We start from the raw sequence: 20,394 nt of genomic DNA, 5'->3' as shown, positions 1-20,394 counted from the left end.
TCGTATTGCACGAAAACATTATACTATTTACAAATATATATTTTAGAAACAAAGGAAGTGATTTTGAACACGAAATAAATAATCGAACATTTTATTTTCAAATTATACATTGTGATAGTAGTGTCTATAAATAACTAAACATAGTAGTACACTTTAACATATATTTTTTAATATTTAGATATTTGTAATTATATAGCGAGTAATATTTTAAAAAATCTAAATTAGGATTCAGTGGTAATATATAAAGATAATCAATAAAATATACTTATAAATAATATGTAAAAAAATATCAGAAACTTCTATAAAAATGTGAATCCAAATGCATACAATATTTGTATGTTTTACATCAATTTAAAGGTATCTATAATATTTGAAATTCATTAGAGCTTTAATAATAAATTGTTCATATTAATTTCCTTATTTAGAGTGTAGTTATGTAACTATCAGTAGTCTTTTAAATATAAAAAAAATATTAGTTTCATAGAATTGATATGGCACCGAGTTCATTTTGTTAATGAATGGCTACGTATAAATAAAATGTTCATAATTTATTGAATTGTCCATTTGGACATATTCTTGTAAAATCATCCAAAAGGTCGCATATCCTAAATAAATACTGATCTTGATATTTCCTGCGTTCAACTGAAATATCACAGTAATTTAAATGTAATAATTGTACGAGTACCCCATTCCTTAGCTTTTTAGGATTAAGGAAGATTAATGAAAACTGGGAACTTCACTGCGTCTTTAATGTCTTGGAAGGAGAAGACGAGTAACGCTTGTAAACGAAAAATCATGTTACAAGCTTCCGTTTCGAAAATACACGGTTTGTGATGGGACTTCCTAAAACATTATTCGACGTTACTGTTGCGTTGAAGACATATTTGGATAATTTGGATTATAAGGTGCTTGTTTTTCATAAATAACTGCAGAATAAATCGGTGGTTGTGAAATTCCTAGAAAAAGGCAATTTAAATTTTATTATTTAAATTTTATTATAGTGAAAGAATAGGTAAATTTATATATTCTTGTAAAACACAACACTAATTAATATTTAATATTGAGTAAAATAAATATTAAAAAGATCATCTTTAGTTTTCGTAAATTGTGTCTAAAATAAGTTAATTAAAATTTTTGTGCAAAAATATATATATAGATACTATTTATATTTTATATATATGTATTTAATAATCACCTGCTGAATTCGTAGGACACGCAATGTTTATATATTGTGGAGTTGGTTGTGGAATAATCGTGGATGGTCGAATTACATGTACCACACTAGGTACCTGTACTTCTGGAACAAAATTCCCGTAAAGTGAATTCAATTCTGGAGAATATTTTATTTATAGAGACAGTAGACGAATATTTGAATATATAGGAGTTAAGTTAAAAGATACTAGTTTGAAAATCTGTTATGCATGTGTCAATGTTTGTTTCTACTTTATCACTTGTGTCGTGTGTGAAAAGCTTAAATAACTTGTTTAAAAAAACATATATTTTGAAAAATTTTTATTATCTACAAGTCTTTATTTAATTTTTTTATGAACAATTATATTTTTCGCGATTGATATAAGAAAATCATATTGCAATTTTCATATTCATCGTATAAAAGTAAAATTATATATTATTCCGTAGTAAAAGATATTATTTTATTTTTCGAATTTTCTACAAATTATGCATTCCAAACCAACAACGAAGCTTTAAAAACGATTTTAGAAAAGATGACGAGAAAAAAATATTCCAAGTAATTGAAGTATCATTAATAATACTGTTTATCTTTCTTTGCATTAATATTTTTGTAAAGTTTATCTCTCAACATGTTTTATGGAAACCGATTAAAAAATAAATTAGTATTTACATTTTATTTTTATATTAACGGTAATCGTTAGGCAATTTAGGTGACCTATATTTTACAATACATACCTTAGTAACATGGTTGTTTTAAAATATTATACTTTATCATTCTTAATGTGACAGTGGGAAGAAAATGTTTGCTCACATTGAAAGATCACAAAGATATTTATTATATAATGTTACAATAAAATGCACTTATCTATATGTTAGTTATATATCATAAGTTTACATTTTTTTACAAAATTCGATAGCTTTCTGTCATTCGTCATTGAAGTACATATAAACAAAAAGTGGGTCACAAATATTATCATACTTTGTGTATGTGAATACTTTGTGTATGTCAGGATAAAATCGCGTATAAAAGTAGATATTATGTACTAAGAATGGAAGTCAATTGTTTTGCTGTGTAATCTCGTAAAAATAAAATCTTGCAATTTGCAAATATATGGATAAACTTTATACTTGCATAACGGTTTTAATACGACATTTAACATGTAAATATGTACTATATTTCAATGTATATATCTATAAGATCGAATCTTTAAAATAAATGTAAAATATAATAAACATCGTTATACGTGTATTAGTTTTCATTAAATAAACACGACTCGCGCTTGTTTATTTAATTTTACAAACGCCTTATATTATTGATATATTTGTTACATAACATAGATATAAAAAAAGCAAAAAAATATCACAACTTTTGTATAAAAAAAAACTAATCATGGAATGTTTGATCACTCTTTGATTGCCTGAAAATTCAAGGTCGTAGAATTTTTTTTGGCATGCAAAGAGTTCAAGGAAAACGCGTGAAAGTCTTACCAACATAATTGTCATTCATAACATTGGATAAGTATATGTAGTTGTTATACTTGACAATGTACTTATATTAAGCGCATTATATTGTCAAGTAATAAATAATTTTCTAACATTGTTTCTAACAATGTAAGCTGAACACTGTGATTTGTCATTAGGATATTTCTAGAATTGTTTCTTCAACAAAACTGTACCATATTGCGATTGAAGTACTGTTCTTGAAGTACTGAGCGTTACATAGTTTTCAAAGTCGCGCATCTACATATACGTTAAAAAATTTTATAAGCACATAAGTTCAATGCGTTAAGATTATACAAATAGAAAGCGAAGTAAAAATATTTAAAAAACATATGTAATTCGATATATACTTATAGGAAATATTATATGTAATGTCAGGAGATTGGAAGATGTGATGAAATGGAATCAGATCATAGGTGGCCCTAAAAATAATTACAGGACGAAATTAGCTATTACTTTCCCTGCAAATCTATTTTATAAGTAAATAAACTGTTTCTTTTTTAATATTCGTTTCGACTGTCTCTACAAATAAGTATTTAATAAAAATTAAAAATTAGGTAATAGATTACTTATTTAATTAAATAATATTATTTATATGTATATGTTTAAGAAGCAATATAAAAAAGAAAGAAAATCAATAAATGATATTTCCATGAGATATGATATATTATAAAAATTGAGTATATAAAATAATATAAAAAGTGGTCTATATATTGTATATATGGTAATAGTAATAATATTTTCAACTACTTTAATTAAATATCTGTTTAGTTAAAAATGTTTAGACCAATTTTTATATCATAAAAAGAAGAATAGTAAAAGGAAAAATAACAAAATTAAATTGACGATTGTTATGAAAATTTTTGTCTAATGATATAGAATAATATCTTTAAAACGCGAATATTATACAAAAAGATTCTTACTTCCATAAACTGTTCCTTGATGACGTCTGCGATACCATGGACAGCAATTACAGCATAGGCAGGATATGCAGCATACTACTGTTGTAAACACAATGACTGATAGGGTAACTATTATCAGCGCTAACCTATAAAAAAGAATTCATGAAACAAAATCAAGCAAAGTTAAATCATTTTATGTCTATAATGAATTGTACTGGACACTTTAAATTATTATATTATTATTTAATTTTAATATTATTTCAATCGTTTTAGTAACAGTTTATTTAATACATATATTAACACGCTAATAGATGTGTTACAGAGTCACTATTTTATAGAAAATATGTGCATTTTTTTAATATAAATATTATCACGTATAGATATTGTTATGAACTAACTTATATGGATTAAGTTAAATTAATGAAATGCACAGACATTTGCACTTGATTTGATAACCCTGTAATAATAAATTATTTAAATGCAGAAGAAGCTAATAGATACTGGTTGAAGGAAGAACAGAGAAAATGTATGTTGTGTTATAGTAAAGAGTTTAGAACATTGGGTGGATAAATGCAGTGTAATGGAGGGCAGAAGTATGAGACTGGAAGAAATAGTGGAGGGACCGAGTTACAAAGAAATAATAGAATGATTAGGATATCTGGAGGATAAGAAGGAGGAGATACGAGGGGACAGGAATGAGGGATTCAAAGATAGGTAATAGTAATAATAGTAATAGAAAGAGCAATATATTGTAATAGAATAGGTAGTTATAAACCTGAAGATATTTTTGATATCTTTACTTTAGTAACAAATTTACTATAGTGGATTAAGTTTGAATTTAGTCTGGGTGAAGTTCATACACCGATATGATCATATTACATATATATATATACGTTTGTCTGGAATGCGTTTATACATCTCACGTTTTAATTTGTAAATATACAGAGAGATAAGAAAGGAACTGAACTTAGCTATGCTAAAGCATACATGTATGCATATATGTATGTACTGCATGCTATAGTAAGATATGCTACAATGAATAATTGTTATAACTAATATCAGACTGCTATAGCATAGCATACAAAGATGTTACAACGAATACAAAGAAGTATCGTATGTCATAGTTAACGGATGAGATCTGTTTTTGGAAAGATAACGTAGGTAAAGGAAAGCTGGTAAACATGATTGTCTCATCAATTTAAGATTTCTACTAAATAAATAAATTTCATATTATTTTTATCAGCTATTTTTTAATTTATGTTATATTTTTTCGCTGTTTAAACCGTTGTACTAATGATAACTTTGCTTTTAACTATGAGCCTGAGATGAATCACTCCTAAGTATATATGTTTCAATATATACTTCAACGAATAAACGTGGTTGCAGAACCAATTCGTTCGTTTTAGCTTACCTCGCTGCTATTCAGTAAATGATAAATTTCTTTTCAAATGGCTATCATATCTATAAGTGGAAGTAAAAATTGAGTAGGTGGTCAAAATAAGGTGTGCCGTTATCAATATCATTATTAAAATATTAGTTCAATTTCAAGTTATCAGAATGAACTATTCTTCCTCTGCGCTTTACATTGTATGGTGGGTGATTCGACTAAATGGGATCATTTAAATATCTGTCTTATTTATATCTATTATTGAAAAGACTCCTCAGACAACATAAACATAGGAATATCGCTTCGCATTTTTCCTTGTTTTTCATACACTCAATTTAACAAAATTAAAGACAAAATATTTGTTGAAGTAATTGTTTTTCGACAAACAGATTAATATTTTTTTTATAGAGAATGTTGAGATGGATCGATTAATATATTAGAAAATATATGGTTCCATTAAAAAAAACAATGATGACCTTGAAATTTCATTAAAAAATGTCACTATTACCATTACATATGTCCGTCTAAACAGTATATTTTTGACTTCTCGAGTTTTTTCACACGATCATTAGTAACGGATATTTAGATGTTCCTATTTAAATGCAGCATTAATCAATTAGCGATTTCATGCACAAACGATAACAAAAGCATAAACAAAATTACAAAAAGATTACAGAAACAAAGATATTAACGTTAATTCTTTTACCATGACGATTGCAAAGTAAATTCCATGGCATCACAGCAATAAACGCTTTCATTAGGCATATTATAGCAACAATAAGATCTTTCCTCAGGATCAAGCAATCCTGGACATGAATTGATTGCTCGTGATATGAAGTTTTTGTTCCCGAACGTGCATTCCATTCCTAAAACAATTAATTTCGTTTGGGGACATTAATAAATATACATACACACACGCGCGCGCGCGTGTGTGTGTGTGTATAATATATATGTATATAATGTATGAATAAATAATAACTAAAATATTATCGAGTATGCTAGGATTTATACAAATTATTATATTTCTTGTTTTGGAACGTTCTTTTTATGCTAAATATTGTTTAAGATAATTATATATATGTCATTTTAAATACTTTACTGTATGCATTATTTACATACTCGACGCAGTTTTTAATATCATTATTTGTGTATTCTATGTTTAATTTTGGTTAAATAGAAAACATTCCTAATTTCTATAAATAATTTCATTTCATATATATATTGTTATTAATTCATCATGTAATTAAAGAATTATACATCTATTCCTTATTTATAATCGCAGAAATTATAAGCAACTGCATGATAAAAATTTCAGTTGATTAAATTAACTATAGTCAATTTAATATTTTACATATACATACAATACGTAGATAAATGAAATAGCTGTCGTTGATAGCGTCAGCTTCCGGTCTTATATTTCAACGATTCAGATAAACCAAACTTTCAAATTAAAATAAAAAGATAAAGGATGATGTAGACTAAATAAAAAATATGAAATTATAATTTGAGTATATGTTTCATAAAAATCGATGATCGTGGTCGCTGTTATTATAAACTGATTTTCAAATTATTTATCGAATTAAAAGAAAATTGGAAGAAAAAAGATTGCTGAGATATTCTATGAATAACCATTAGATTATTAAGATCATTAAAAAAAAGCTATAAACTTGTTTGTCGATATATTACGTACTTATATAATTCTTTCAAATTATTTTAACAATACAATTTTACGTAATTTTAATACAATACAAACGCACTTATTTTGATGATAAAATAAAAATATATACAAACAATGTTGATTAAGATGACATTAATAAAAAGATAGTTACTAATGTAGATTAGTTAATAGCAATATGAGCTATATTTTTAAACAATGAAACTTCTTATTCTGAAAACGAAAGTAGTTAAAAAATGTTTACTTATAATAGATTACAGCCTAATCAATTTTTATGAGCGTACATCAGATTTCAGAGCGCCCATCAGAGAATCTTAAGTTATCCACAAAATCCTAAATTTTTAATATTTTTATATGACTATTTTTTCCTCTTCGAATATCATTATAATAACAAAGAGAGATGTTGAACGATATGGTTAATTATTCACAAAGGTAACTGCATGTGTATTAATGTACGAATGTTGATCTTACATAAAACTACATAAAGTAAGTAATTGAGAAATAATAAATGTAATTAGGTTTGTTAATTATTTAATACTATATAATCGAAAAAAGAATTGAAATATTTGTCAAAATATATGAAGAAAAGACCATTCAAATACTAGTCATAAAAACGTAAAATGAACAATATTAATATTTTTATACAACATATAATACAGAAAAATTTTTCATTTCTTACAATATTTGATGCTTACAATTTATAGATGTCGTAATTTAAAGCTTAAAGTACTGTAAATATATATACTCTAATCTATGTTAATTATATTTAATCTATATTAAATATAAATCTTTTAAAATCAATGATGTATTTCTTTCTCAGAAATCAGTTACGAAAGGTTGTAAGTATAAAAAATGTATTTGCTGACGATATCCATTATTTTCTACTGTATACATATATACATAAGGCAAAATCACAGGGCAATATTTTTATCTAGATTTCAGATGGATTACACCGAGTTTGAGTGCAAAACTCTGAATTTCTAATAGTTAATAATCATAGTGAATCAGTTATTGTAGTACGTATCTAATTTTACCAGATTACTTTTATATTGATACCACCCTGTTACTAGAAAAACATATTCAGTACTCTGAAGTCTCACACTTACCATAACATAACGCCGTGTTGATGCCAATAAGTAGGAATAAAGTAGTAGTAACACGCGACATTTTAAGTAACTTGAATTTCAAATCACAGAATTATGGCTTCAACAAGATTGACCCTAAAAATAATACACTGAGATTGAGATACCTATTAACTATACAATTAATAAAGAAACGTAATATACAAACTCTTCTCGCTACTACGTAACGGAATGCTGCAAGTTGCAGACTGTTGAATATAGTGTCGAATATTGGTCAGCCCTATCCCTTGCGTCAGCCGAATATTGCCGAAGAAAGCCGACCATTTAATCACGCTTTTAGCGGTAACTTTAATTTGTCACTAGTCATAAAGTACTTGTTTGAATATTAAATTATATCAACATTATATGTATATTGAATTATATTTGAATTTAGATTATGATTTAATTTTGTAAGTTAAACGATGTGCATTTCTTATTTTACATTTGTATTAATCCTTTCTATTATATATATAGTTTTACACTAACTTATAATCATTCAGAAAAATCTTCGTACATTTTAGGAAAAGACTATTTTTATTTAAATAAAACACATGTAATGCTGTATAATAACATATTTATTTCTTAACATATAAAGCAAATAACGTTTAATTGTTTCAGTATAGAACATACTAATTTTGTGATTTTGAAATTGCACAAACATGCAAAATTTTAAAATATTAGTATTTTATTTTGAATTGTATTCACCAATACACGCACCACACACACACACACACGCGCGCGCGCGCGCGCGCGCGCAATTTAGATATAATAAATGACAATAAAAGTAAATTAAAAGATACACATATATTTTTGTGTATTATTGATATCTTCATTTTAATTTCTGTTACGAAATAAATAAATTGAATATAATTTAATAATTTAATGAGCGTATTGCTAATAATCCCCTTGTAAACTGCTGAAAGAATAATAGATTTTGTGATAAAACCAAAATTCTTGAAGATAACTTCATAAATGGAAAAATCCATGATCAATTTTGAAATTCATAAAAGAGCCAAATTTAATTGATCATCTAGTATAATATCAATATGTTTACATATAATACAATATCTCTCACAAGTTATTGCTAATAAGCTAGTACATGATGAAATACTTAGTAACATTAAGCATGAATTGAATAACGTAGTGCTCCCTATACTCGTGCTTTTCATGTAAAAACATTTAAAATTTGGATTTCAAATCACAGAGTTATGATTTTAATAAGGTTGAATGTAAACATATTGCACCAATGTTTTTTATGTGAGAAGTTTTAAGCTGTTTTAGCATTTAAGATGTTTTAGCATTAAAAAATTATTTAACTATTAAGATATTAATAAAAGCTTTAAAATAATATGAATTATTAGTTATCAACTAAATATATGTTTTAAAAATATGACAAAAAGATTAATTATCGTTTATCGTTTTTAAGATTACAATATGTTATCATTAATTACATCTGCAACAAGCTTTCCCATTTCTTTATCATAATGCAAAACAAAGGAATGATCATAACCATGCTTACATAATTCTGCATTGAGATCAGAATGTTTAGATTTCAAATCTTTGTAATATTTAACTGGTGTCCAACCATCACAATTACCATAATAAAACCATAATTTATCTGCATATTTTGAAATTATATCATCATCTCGTTCTTTTACTATTTCCATTTCTTCCTTTGCCATTTTAATTATCCTTTCTATAACATGAGGATTTAGCAATTGAAGTACTGCGTTATTGTATTTTGAAGGAATTCCTTTTAATAGTGTTATTATACTGATAAGAAAGATTTGTAAAACATGTGGAAGACATTGAAAAATCCAAGAAAAAGAAATGAAAAAGAATGCAAGGTGCGATATCTGAAAAAAGTTACTTTTTAATTGACATTCTATATGCTACTATGTAAAATAATATTTTGATAACGAAAGAACTTACAATTTTAGTGAATATCCATCCATTAGTGCTTGTGGCTAAATGTTCTATGGTTGGAAATAATAGATAACATTTGGTTGTTTTTTTAGCAATGATATCATCTTTTAATATATTTAATATCATCCAACTCCCTATTGAATGTCCAATAAGATGCAGTCTTGCATCTTCTGGTACATACTTTTTTATGAAATCTTTCTGTAATTAAATTATGATGATTTAAAGTTTCTTCCATAGAGCAATAAAATTTAGTAAATAAAAATACCTTGTGCTCTAATTGTGCCATTAAACTATAATGTTCGTTCCAAGTTGAATTACTTGGCATAGTAATTGCCAAATTGTTTGGTGGTTGTACATGACCAGCATTTCCAACCACCCAAACAGGTACTTCAGTAGGAAGTCTTGATTTTATAGTTTTTATAAATCCTTCATAAAATTCTGCAACGCCAGGGTTACCTGTAATAACAAGTACTATGTCTTTCTTACCATACTCTGCAAGACCTTCTTCTACCCAACGACCTTCTGTAATTACTTGAGTCGGTATGCCATTTATTTGTAACATAGCACGTTGCATTGTTCTTTGCTATAATAAGATTTTTAATATATATAATATGTTTCTAATTCTCCATTAGTATCTATCAAATTTATTGCAAAATATATTTAATTGCTATGCATTATGTTTGGTTGTCCCAAAAGTTTCTTTCGTTTTATTATATTTTTATAATAGATGTACATTTTTTGTTTTATATTATTTTATTGAATTACGTATGATTCATTTAGTTCTAGTAGAACAAAACCTAATATTTTTTAGACACAAATTAAATAGAAATATTGGGTTAACATACCTGTAGTAACGGATCACGTGTAAAGGCTATTTCTATTTAAGAATCTAGATAGATTAATAATTGATAGATGACTAATAATTAGATAAATTTAACCTAACAAATTTTAAGAAGCAAGACTTTGTTGACGTTACACTAAGCTTTTGTTTCGAATTTTGTATTCTTAATCAATTAATGACATTTCATTCTCCAGTAACAGATTTCTGTATTTTCATTATAAATATAAGTAACTTACAATTTTAAGAAGCTATAACACTAATACATAAATATCGAAACACAATTTTGGTGACATTTTATATTGTACGTATGCATGTATTCAATATGATATTGAAATGAAACTATATATATATATATATATATATATCCTATCATCGAAGAAGCTTAGTTGAGCAAACTATACAGTCCAAAATACGAAAATCCCAGTTCAATTCCAGATGTTTTATATTTTATATTAAATTTTTTTTTGTGGTTTTGTATATAATTTTATGAAACTTTGTAATTATTTTTATACGTCTAGAAGTATAAATTCTTTTACATTTTTATAATAATTATATTTTACGGTAGCGTATACAATAAAATTATATTGATCAAATTTTAATTTTTAATACGATCTTATTCGGATATTTATTATGTGTGTATTTACACACATTCTGTTGTAAAAGTAATAACTGATAGTAGGAATTAGATGGTCAAAATATAATTAGAATCAATCACTAAAACAGAAGGTATAATTATTTTATATATTAAGTCATCCCATAAGTTCGTTTCGGTTTTTACTATGGTATTTGGACCAGAATTCGACACATATCTGTAGATGCTATGCAAATGTGTAATCATATTCTCATTCTACAATTAGTCTTCTGAAACTTTTATGGCTCTACACTAAAATATTTTTGGGAATAATTATCACCATTTCTATATCATTGCGATACTAGAGTATGTGTGGCACAAAATATACAAAAGAATTATGTGAATATTTAATTGGGAAGTTTTATCACATATTCCATATTCTCTATATATTGAATTCCCAAATTGCTATTTATTTCTTCGCTGTAACATTTTCTAACTGGCAAAAAATTTGACGATACTTATTGAGATTAAAAGATGAAAATCAAATAATATTTTATAAACATTTATAAATGATTTTATCAAAAAATATTTTAGTGAAAAATCACAAATATTTTATAGCGAAGGCATAAAATATCTTTACCAAAAGATAAATGGGAATGATGGGGATGATGGGAACAGGTAATAGAACGGGAAGATGATATATTTTCAATTTTCATAATTTAACAGGTGTGATTGAAATTTTGCTTTAAAAAGTATATTGGAAAAATGATCTTATGAGATGACTCAATATATATGTATTCTAATATAATAAAATATTATCATACAGGAAAAGCTTTAAAGCAACTATAGATTTTAATAGGTAACTATTATGTTAACTAAACTAATGTTTTTATTACAAAATTGCTTTGATAAGAAATAACTCTTGTAATATACAATTCATAAAAGATATTTACTTAATTTTGTTTCTGTAATTATCAATATTTTTAATAATTTAAATTAAATAATTGCGTAACTGAAAAATTATTTCTTAAGGGAAGTATTTTCTATTTACCTATTATGTTGTAGATATGTAAATACAATAAAATATCTTAGCAAACTTCTAAATTACATACTATATAGAGCTTTTAATTATTTTCTTTTTATATCCAGTAAAAACTTATGCTTCGTTATGAATTTCCTCCTCCTTGTGTAAAAAAAGAAAACAAATATCGATATTTGCAAAACCAATGAGTTTCTGTTTTCCAAATTATACAACATAATAGACAAGTTAATATCTAGCATGACGCATACGATTAATTTTAGAATTCGTACAAAGTTGCAATATTAACACTAATATTTCATTCACTTAACCAGCATGCGCGTCCATTGGTTAAATAAAGTTGTCTACATATGTAAAGCATTGCCAAGTTAAGTATAGCCAAGTTACAGTTTATAGAAAGTAGAGAGTGTTATTTTAGTAAAATAAAGATTCAGTATAAATCTCTATCTAGGCGCAGAAGTTAGTGGGCCGCCATTTTGGTAGCTTCCCTGATAGCGTATTTCCCACGGTGCACTGCGACAGCAGTAGACGCGGCAATATCTGCTCCAGGAGAATCAAACAAGTGCGAGAAAGGGCGAGATAGAAAGGTATCGAGTGAGAGAGAAGAAGATAGCATCAAGGAACGACAGATAGATAGAGATGAAGACAGAATGTATTAGAGAGAGAGAGGGAGAAAGTGAGTGAGCGAGTGAGAGTGAGAGTGTGTGTGTGTGAGAGAGAGAGAGAGAGAAAGCTAGAAAGCCGCGCAGGCAAGGCATCGTATACTTACGGCGTGTATGGTAGACAAGGATGGAGAGCGAAGAGTCACGTTGAGTTGTATCACTGATTCCGGCTGGTGGAAAGATGGCGGAGGGTAATTCGAACACGCGTCATATAGCCCTGTATGCTGCGCATGCGCAACATAGGTACTACGTGTGACTGCGATGGTGTCGGTAGGCGGAGCGGCATCCAGAACTAACTTGTACCGGGTGGTACCGCATCACTGTCAGCAAAAACCGCATAAAACGGCACCATTCGCTTCTCTGGTGTAACGATGCAGGGGGGTGGGGGGTTCGGGTTGCTCGTGGGGCAGGACGGAAGTTCAAGGCAGCCGTGGCGCCACGGGGACGCACGGGGAAGCGCCATGCTGACGATGACGCGCACGCACTTCCAGGTAATCGGATGACCGTTCTTCCGTACCATTTTATTCTCTTAACTGGCCATTTCGGACGAAATTCAATCTCTGCTACAGAATTTTTCATCATTCCTACCCTTCTTCTTTTTTCATTTGCATGAATTTTTAGATATTATTTGCAGTTGGAGAGACTACGTGTGGGAATGGTCACGCACGCGGTTATGTATCTCGTCTGGATGAGTAATAAACGACAGATACGGTGGAGATATTTGTTGTATACGTGAATTGATTCTTGGAAAAATACAAGATATTCTGTAAGAAGAAAGAACGTTACAAATAAAAAGTATAGTACATATTATAATACGTTATGGAAATATATATGTTGGATTGAGGTTTTTTAATTATGAGTATGATTCTATTATTATGGCGTTTGTCTTATCAGGGTTACATATGTTTGAGGAACTATTGCATATTAAATTAAAGATCACATTAAGTTTTATAGAGTTTTATTGCATGCGTACAACTAGCGTTTTTGTTACCTCCAATGCATTTAGTACCTATTACATATTTTGTAACAAAGATTAGATCTTAAATTTAATGCAACAGGTACTACCATAAAGAAATAAATACATACACAGATGTTCTTAGAACTCAAGTACTAGGTTCTTGTAATTAAAAACTGTACTTCCAGATATTTCTATTCTTCTTTTAATTTGTAGTTCTAGATATTATAATAAGAATAATACTTTTCTTCTGAAACTTCTTATATTCTAATAGAAAGTTATGAACAATATTCATATAAACATTTAATAATTAATAAAAATGTTTACTCTGTACATATGTATTGGTCATATGATATCGACGGTTGTTTCAATTTTCACATTTTTATATTCTTATATTCATTATTATTTAAAAAATTAAATGAAAAAATGCGAAGTGCGTAGAGTATTATTATACATGCCTGTTGTATGATTTTTGAAAGATGTTTATTTGTTGCGATATATTTATTGCAAACAAATTATTGTAACAACTGAAATACTATTGCAATACAATATATAAGTTCCTACTTACCACGTATGTAGACAGTTGTACATATACATATATATCTAGTAACAGATATGCATGTTAATATCTTCAATATTTTGATACTTACATATGTAGGTAATACGTATCATATTTTGGTATAAAATTGTAACATTGTTAAGTGCATAGATATAGGTTCATATTTAGGTTTATAATATAGTATGTATATATAGATACTTCATAACACATAGATACCTAATCCTAACCTAACCCTAACCTAACCCCCGAGTACATTATACCATGTATAAATCGTAAAAAATAGGTATAGGTATTGCAAATATATATACAATATTAGCGTTGCATTATAAAATATACTATTACAATACGTCTACCATCTAATTTCCATTTGTTATTATAAAATTAATTGTACAAAACCATAACGTGATCGAATTGTGTTATTTATTGTTGGTACGTTGATACCTCTACGTACATAATTACATAATACGTACCACAGTAGCAATCGTAGCGTATATTGATTAATGTATGATTTTTAATATTTCTCGAGTTATAATTTCGGATTTTCTTATGTCGTAATAGAAGTTCGCTAGAATATCTAATCATAATAAAATAAGTGTAGTTAATAATTACTAGAGAATATTCCTGTTCGTGCTGTATATTTTAACAAGATGTTTTAGAACTAAATTTTAGGAAAGTAATGTAATAATAGTACAATAATTTTTGTACAGGTATTTCAGGTATTTGCGTGAAAGAAAGTATTTCAGATCGGTTTATACTGGTAAGTCTTTACACAACCTTATCATAGACATTTTATTCGTTCAATCAATCATGCGTTATCTAGATACCGAGATACCATACGTTATTTATAAAAAGTTCTATAATATTTGTTTGGCAGAAAACTTACTAACACTCAGAAGATTATGCTCTACAGCCTACAGATATCTAATAAATAGCGAAGCATATAGATATTTTATTTTCACTGATTCAATTTTTTATCTTACCACGAGAATTATTTTATATTAATATCGTAAAAATGAAATTATCCATGCTTGGGTAATAATTTAATTTATAGATTACTTACTTCATAACAAAAAATATATTTTATCTTTGAAACAAACAACTTATCATAATTTCTTGAAACTGTAAGTATGTATGTATGTACTTAAGTTTAAGTATAGCGATTTTAAAGTCTTATCATTAACAAATAATTATTTTATCTAGTAATAATGCTTAGGTATAGATATAAAGTCCTATTGATTAAAACAATTGAGAATAAGAATGTTTTTTTAATCATTCAAGAAACTTGACTGAAAATTAAAAATGGAATGCATATCAATCATATTAAGTAGCATTATTGCATTTATAATTTTTTAACGAGTCTTCAGTTAACAATTAAAACGATGAATAATATGATTTTGCCAATACAACTTAAAAATTGTATGTATATTTAAATACTTAAATTGTCCTAGTTATAGGTTATGTTGTGAAAGAAAGTTACCAATATTTAGTTGATACATACCTAATTACATACTTAGTTATGCTATACGTTAAATTCCTTATTTTATTGCTTTCATTGCATTATTTGCTGATATACATATTGTAATATTGAGAGACATATTGTAATTTTCCAAGGAAAAAGAATCATACAGTTTTCTAAAGTATTAACTTTCCATGTTTAATATTACGAAGCACGATAATATTTTGATCATTCCTATATTTCGATATATTCGTATATAAATAAGCGTTCAATTCACATCCTTTAATCTGAAAAATACAACGTCAAGGAGAAATCAAAAAGAGCATTCGAACATGTAGCATACGTGTTTATCGCAGACAGAATTTATCTGTACATATTTATTTGCTGCATTCACATCCAAAGTTGATAAAAGATTATTCATTCGAACATTTAGGTATTTTTCATTTCGTAAATTATATTCCATCGCAATTCACGATACATTTGTTTGTTCAAATATTTCACATATTTTTGCAATTTTAATTTACCTTTTTCATTGTTATTTCATTTACAGTTGTTCTCTTAAATACTCGACGTAATATTACATATAATTTTTCTTGATCAGGTTGTACCTACTTCAAAAAAAGCGCGCGAGAATATTCAAGTTGCTCGAACGCACTTTAGGGGACTAAGGGAGTCCTTGTGAAGTCCCGAAAAAAAGAGGCGCGACCAAAGGAGGTGTGAACAGAGCGGAGGGCGTGGCAATGGGCGTAACCTTCGAAACATCCACTACCCTTCTAGGCGTTTCGCCAGTTAGCTGTTAAGCGTGGTAGTGGGGGAGACGGCATCGAACCCAGCTAGCTGCAGTCACAATTCAACCGCTCGATGGTGAGTACGTTATAATGCGCCGCGTTACGGGTAGATCTCCTTTTACCGGAAACGAAGGAGATTACTTGTCCGTCGATTGAATCTTGACATATGTATACGTGATATTTTGAAACGAGTTATACGTCGTTCCACTTATACGGAAATATCAACCAATGTAAATTTTCTCAGTGCGTGACCGAACGAACCTGTGAACGTGACGACAAAACTTCGTATAATAAAAATGCAAGCGTGTTGAACGTTTGGAAAAAGTGATTCGTACGTTGATGGGGTATCAAGTGGATCGTCAAGCGTGTTTAAAAAATTCTCCAGCTACCGATCGAATGCAAGGAGAGCCGCTAGGTTTGTTAGGTTGCACAGCTTTAAGCCGGCCGGCGCCCGCATTAAAGGGAATATAACTGAAGCGTATAAGTCACCGGATTCCGTTTCGATTATCGTTGTGTTGCGAGTTGCGACTCTTCTCCAATTCGAATTTACTAATCGAATGTCTGTATCGAGTTGTCCATGTTCTTATCGATATCTTCACGGTCTTTATGCAAGCGAAGTTCGAGAAAACGATAATAGTATCGAAATGAGTACCTTGCTTCGATACGAACTGAGAAATTTCAAAGAACTGTAAGAATTCTTATTCGTTAAATATTTCGAGATATTCGTTGAAAATGTAGCTTTTCGTGGTTCGTAATCTCAATACCTTCTTTCGACAGAAGGACGACAATGCCAAACGAAGATCCATCTCCATAAATATTTACCTGATTTGTCCTATGTTTATTACTTCATCTCGCTCGGTTTGGTTTTCGAACGTATTAAGTTTTTATCGTTGCGGATCGATTAAGAGATATTTGATACGTAAAAACGGACATTCATGCTATTGGCTGTTTCCAACGATTTCGGGTGTTCGAGAGAGATCGCGAGAGCCATGTTCTTTGTTTTGAAGTGAATGTGCGGAAGTTATACGAACTTTGTTTACTGATTTTGTTGTTTTGCTTGTTGCGTATCTATAAGTGAAACTCGATGTCGCGCAGTGAATAGTGAACAAACGAGTGAATTACGGTGGTGTGTTCGAGTCGGAATAAGAATCATAAAAGGAGTAACGACTTCCGACGGCTACGTTATTACGACTTGGTGTTTTTGAAGAAGCATGATTTTCTGAACGGATACGTTTTTTTCTTGGAGACATCTCTCCAGGATGACCAGAATCTGTCTTTACGGAGCGTTCGTATAGTCGTCACAGTGGAGTTCTGCTTAATCGCAGGTAAGTATTGTTACGAAACTTTCACCACGACGAGTTTAACGCGGTTGTACTTGTTTCCGTTTCTTCGTGCTTTCAACCACAAAATTGCGTTTATGATTTAAAATTCTTCACTTCGGAAAAGTTCGATCGAAGTTTCTATCGAAACTAACTTGATGCTTCAGCAAACTATGTAAGATTATTGCGTTGTGATGGAATTTAAATTTTTGGCGCGTTTTTTATGAATTTCTTGCTTTACGAAATACATATCTAATCTCAAGGTGTAGGTCACATGATATTTCGTTTTCGCGCCATTTTATGCTAAACCATCGTTAATGAAAATTCGACATATTCTATTGTAGATATAGAATGTTATAGAAAATTACAGAGGGATTATATAGAATATTATAGAATTCTAAGGCGTTTAGAAATAATTGAAATCAAAATGTGATAAAATTTTATGATAATTGTACATGTAAATATTTATTAGCTTATTTTTAACATTAATGTTGTCAATGGTATCTAAATTCGAAATATAACTTCTAATCTTAGTCGTATGAAAACTGATATATAACAGTATATTAGATATTACAAAATATTTATTGTTCGGAATAATCAAAATCAGGTAGCTCGTATAAATCGAGACTTTTGAAGGGGTTACAAAAACGGTATTTGCTTATGAATTTTGAATGGGATGTCTTCTGCTGATACACAGAAAACTGTCACATAAGATAATCGTATAGTGTCACGTATGTCATTTTTCGCGTACGGTTTGTTTTTAATTGTTCGACAGGAACTACGCGTCGATAAAAATAAAGACTATATTTTCAGTATGAGACGTATTTGTTAAGTTAAATATTTTTTTTAAATAGTGGCAACAATACATTATAATAGAAATTAATTGCAAAACGTATAATAGCAATTAAATAGAAGTTCGACTTATTCGGAATAGAAGTTGAATAATGAAATGCGACAATAGTTGTCAGTACATGGATCAAAGAACAATTCGTGTATTTTAAAATCGTAATTGTGTAATTAAAAAAGAATTGGAAAATCTGCTGGTATTATTCAGATAACAACGACAGTTGGTACCATTCTTAATGTATCGCATAATGAAACCTCTGCTAATCGGGAAACCATAAAATCGAATCTCGATCAATCGACATATGTGTTATGATAAATATCGAAAACTGAGATCATTGTTTATTAGTGTTCGATTCGATTCGATTCGATTCGATTCGATTTTCATATATATATTACTCAAAATACGCACGTAGGACACACCTATGCAAGTTTCTTGTCCTATTCTTGATAACGATAAAAGTTTGTACGAAATTTCTTTCGCCTGAAACTTCTAGGTAAACACACAAACACGGAAGATCGATCGGTGCACAGTATCTAGCGAAAACAGTCGTTCCCCGCTATCTCAGTGAAATCGGTCATTGCTTTCTTCGCGGAGAAATACGTACTATCATAATCTTCGAGCGAACGACGCCTCGATGTATCGACCATCGATTTCTTTCGCATTTTTCCATGCGTTTACCGACATTCTACGTCGTGTCGCGTATTTTTCTGTCGGTATGATTTAACGATCGATCGCATTATCGGTAGCGGCGAATTTTTATCGAAGAAGAACGCTTTTTATATGATGTTTCGAATGTATCCACTGTTAGATAGGTTAGGTGACTTTATCGTTTAGCGACGTTGCGTGCTCTTGTAATTCTGTTACACCTAAGTTGTAAGCTGTTTAGTTTTGTTAATCTCCAGGAGGTGTCCTTTGAGTTAAAAGCTAGTAGGATTCTTTCATCGGATTCCATGCTATAGAAAAATTATTTATATAAGGTTCTCAGAAACTAGACTGTTCAGTTTTTGTTTTTATTAATTTCTTAACTTCATTACATAAGTATATGATGAATATTTTCAGGAAACAAATGACTTATTTTTATAAGTTCATCGATAAGTTCAAGATGACATAAATAATAGAAAATTCAAAGAACAGAGTTTGTAACATCACTTTACTTTCTGAAGAGCTCGCGATATAATATTATGGTTCACAAAAGTTTTCGTAAATTTGCCATAGAAAGTTTTTATGTAGATATTGTTTTATTTATATAGAACATTTTAAAATCTAACATTACGAAAATTTTAAAAATTAATATCATAACGAGGCGCAACTGCCACGACTATATTGGTATTATAAAACTTGGAACCGATTCGAAAATATATATAGAAGTTACAAGATATTTACTGCAAACATATATTTAGTAAACAATTGGTATACAGTATGAATAGTTGTTTTAAACATATAGTAAGCTTTTAAAATAGTACCATTGAGTATTGAACCCTATTAATATAACGAATAATTGACTTCTGTGATCTCTATGAAAAACATATCTTGCATTAAATATTTTGCAGCTTCTATGTGCAATGTATATACATTTTCAGATTTATTTCGAACATTACCAATATAACCAATACCATCTCGATGCGGTAGTTATGAAATTTCAAAATGTTTTGTAT

The 20,394-nt window shown here is 28.8% G+C and overlaps 4 protein-coding genes and 1 long non-coding RNA gene across 8 annotated transcripts in view; 1 reads left to right on the top strand and 4 right to left on the bottom strand.

Moving 5' to 3' along the window:
* The window catches only part of LOC132916298 (uncharacterized protein KIAA1143 homolog), a 42,051-nt gene extending 36,671 nt beyond the window's left edge, over window positions 1-5,380 (bottom strand). Inside the window, exon 1 of the mRNA XM_060976179.1 lies at window positions 5,368-5,380. The gene's annotated coding sequence lies outside the window, so the exon portion shown is untranslated. The remainder of the gene's footprint in view (window positions 1-5,367) is intronic.
* Window positions 76-8,206, bottom strand: LOC132916296 (protein shisa-4-like). Of its 2 annotated transcripts, XM_060976176.1 has the most exons (6): window positions 7,946-8,206; window positions 7,762-7,875; window positions 5,687-5,846; window positions 3,615-3,739; window positions 1,196-1,297; window positions 76-956 (listed from the first exon to the last, which is right to left on the bottom strand). In XM_060976176.1, exons 2-6 carry the CDS (start codon window positions 7,820-7,822, stop codon window positions 862-864), a joined length of 543 nt encoding a protein of 180 aa, XP_060832159.1. In that variant the 5' UTR covers window positions 7,823-7,875; window positions 7,946-8,206; the 3' UTR covers window positions 76-861. The 2 variants fall into 2 exon arrangements, with proteins under 2 accessions (XP_060832159.1, XP_060832160.1); XM_060976177.1 differs by having other exon boundaries at window positions 1,196-1,294; window positions 7,762-8,206.
* Window positions 8,207-8,337: 131 nt separating this feature from the next.
* Window positions 8,338-10,468, bottom strand: LOC132916293 (lipid droplet-associated hydrolase). Its single transcript, XM_060976172.1, has 3 exons — window positions 9,968-10,468; window positions 9,709-9,900; window positions 8,338-9,632 (listed from the first exon to the last, which is right to left on the bottom strand). The coding sequence occupies exons 1-3, from the start codon at window positions 10,274-10,276 to the stop codon at window positions 9,204-9,206; spliced, it is 930 nt and encodes a 309-aa protein (XP_060832155.1). The 5' UTR covers window positions 10,277-10,468; the 3' UTR covers window positions 8,338-9,203.
* Window positions 10,469-12,573: 2,105 nt separating this feature from the next.
* On the bottom strand, window positions 12,574-13,034 carry LOC132916214 (uncharacterized). The gene is made up of 2 exons (XR_009660042.1): window positions 12,923-13,034; window positions 12,574-12,693 (listed from the first exon to the last, which is right to left on the bottom strand). It is a non-coding gene; the product is annotated as an uncharacterized LOC132916214 (long non-coding RNA).
* Window positions 13,035-16,642: 3,608 nt separating this feature from the next.
* The window catches only part of LOC132916274 (uncharacterized), a 349,285-nt gene continuing 345,533 nt past the window's right edge, over window positions 16,643-20,394 (top strand). For all 3 annotated transcript variants that reach the window (XM_060976131.1, XM_060976132.1, XM_060976130.1), the window contains exon 1: window positions 16,643-17,898. The gene's annotated coding sequence lies outside the window, so the exon portion shown is untranslated. The remainder of the gene's footprint in view (window positions 17,899-20,394) is intronic.

Source organism: Bombus pascuorum, chromosome 2 (assembly GCF_905332965.1).
Source record: "Bombus pascuorum chromosome 2, iyBomPasc1.1, whole genome shotgun sequence".
NCBI classification, from domain to species: Eukaryota; Metazoa; Arthropoda; class Insecta; order Hymenoptera; family Apidae; genus Bombus; species Bombus pascuorum.
Note: the sequence above shows the minus strand (reverse complement) of the source record. Positions and strands in the feature narration are given on the sequence as shown.

What these genes read in the sequence shown, in the direction of transcription:
- LOC132916296 (XM_060976176.1), bottom strand. Translation starts at nt 7,822, where the DNA reads ATGTCGCGTGTTACTACTACTTTATTCCTACTTATTGGCATCAACACG. An exon ending in CAACACGGCGTTATGTTATG is followed by an intron (nt 5,847 to 7,761) that starts GTAAGTGTGAGA and finishes TAATTGTTTTAG; the next exon opens with GAATGGAATGCACGTTCGGG. An exon ending in TTTACTTTGCAATCGTCATG is followed by an intron (nt 3,740 to 5,686) that starts GTAAAAGAATTA and finishes TCTTTTTTATAG; the next exon opens with GTTAGCGCTGATAATAGTTA.
- LOC132916293 (XM_060976172.1), bottom strand. Translation starts at nt 10,276, where the DNA reads ATGCAACGTGCTATGTTACAAATAAATGGCATACCGACTCAAGTAATT. An exon ending in TGGCACAATTAGAGCACAAG is followed by an intron (nt 9,901 to 9,967) that starts GTATTTTTATTT and finishes ATTTAATTACAG; the next exon opens with AAAGATTTCATAAAAAAGTA. An exon ending in GATGGATATTCACTAAAATT is followed by an intron (nt 9,633 to 9,708) that starts GTAAGTTCTTTC and finishes AACTTTTTTCAG; the next exon opens with ATATCGCACCTTGCATTCTT.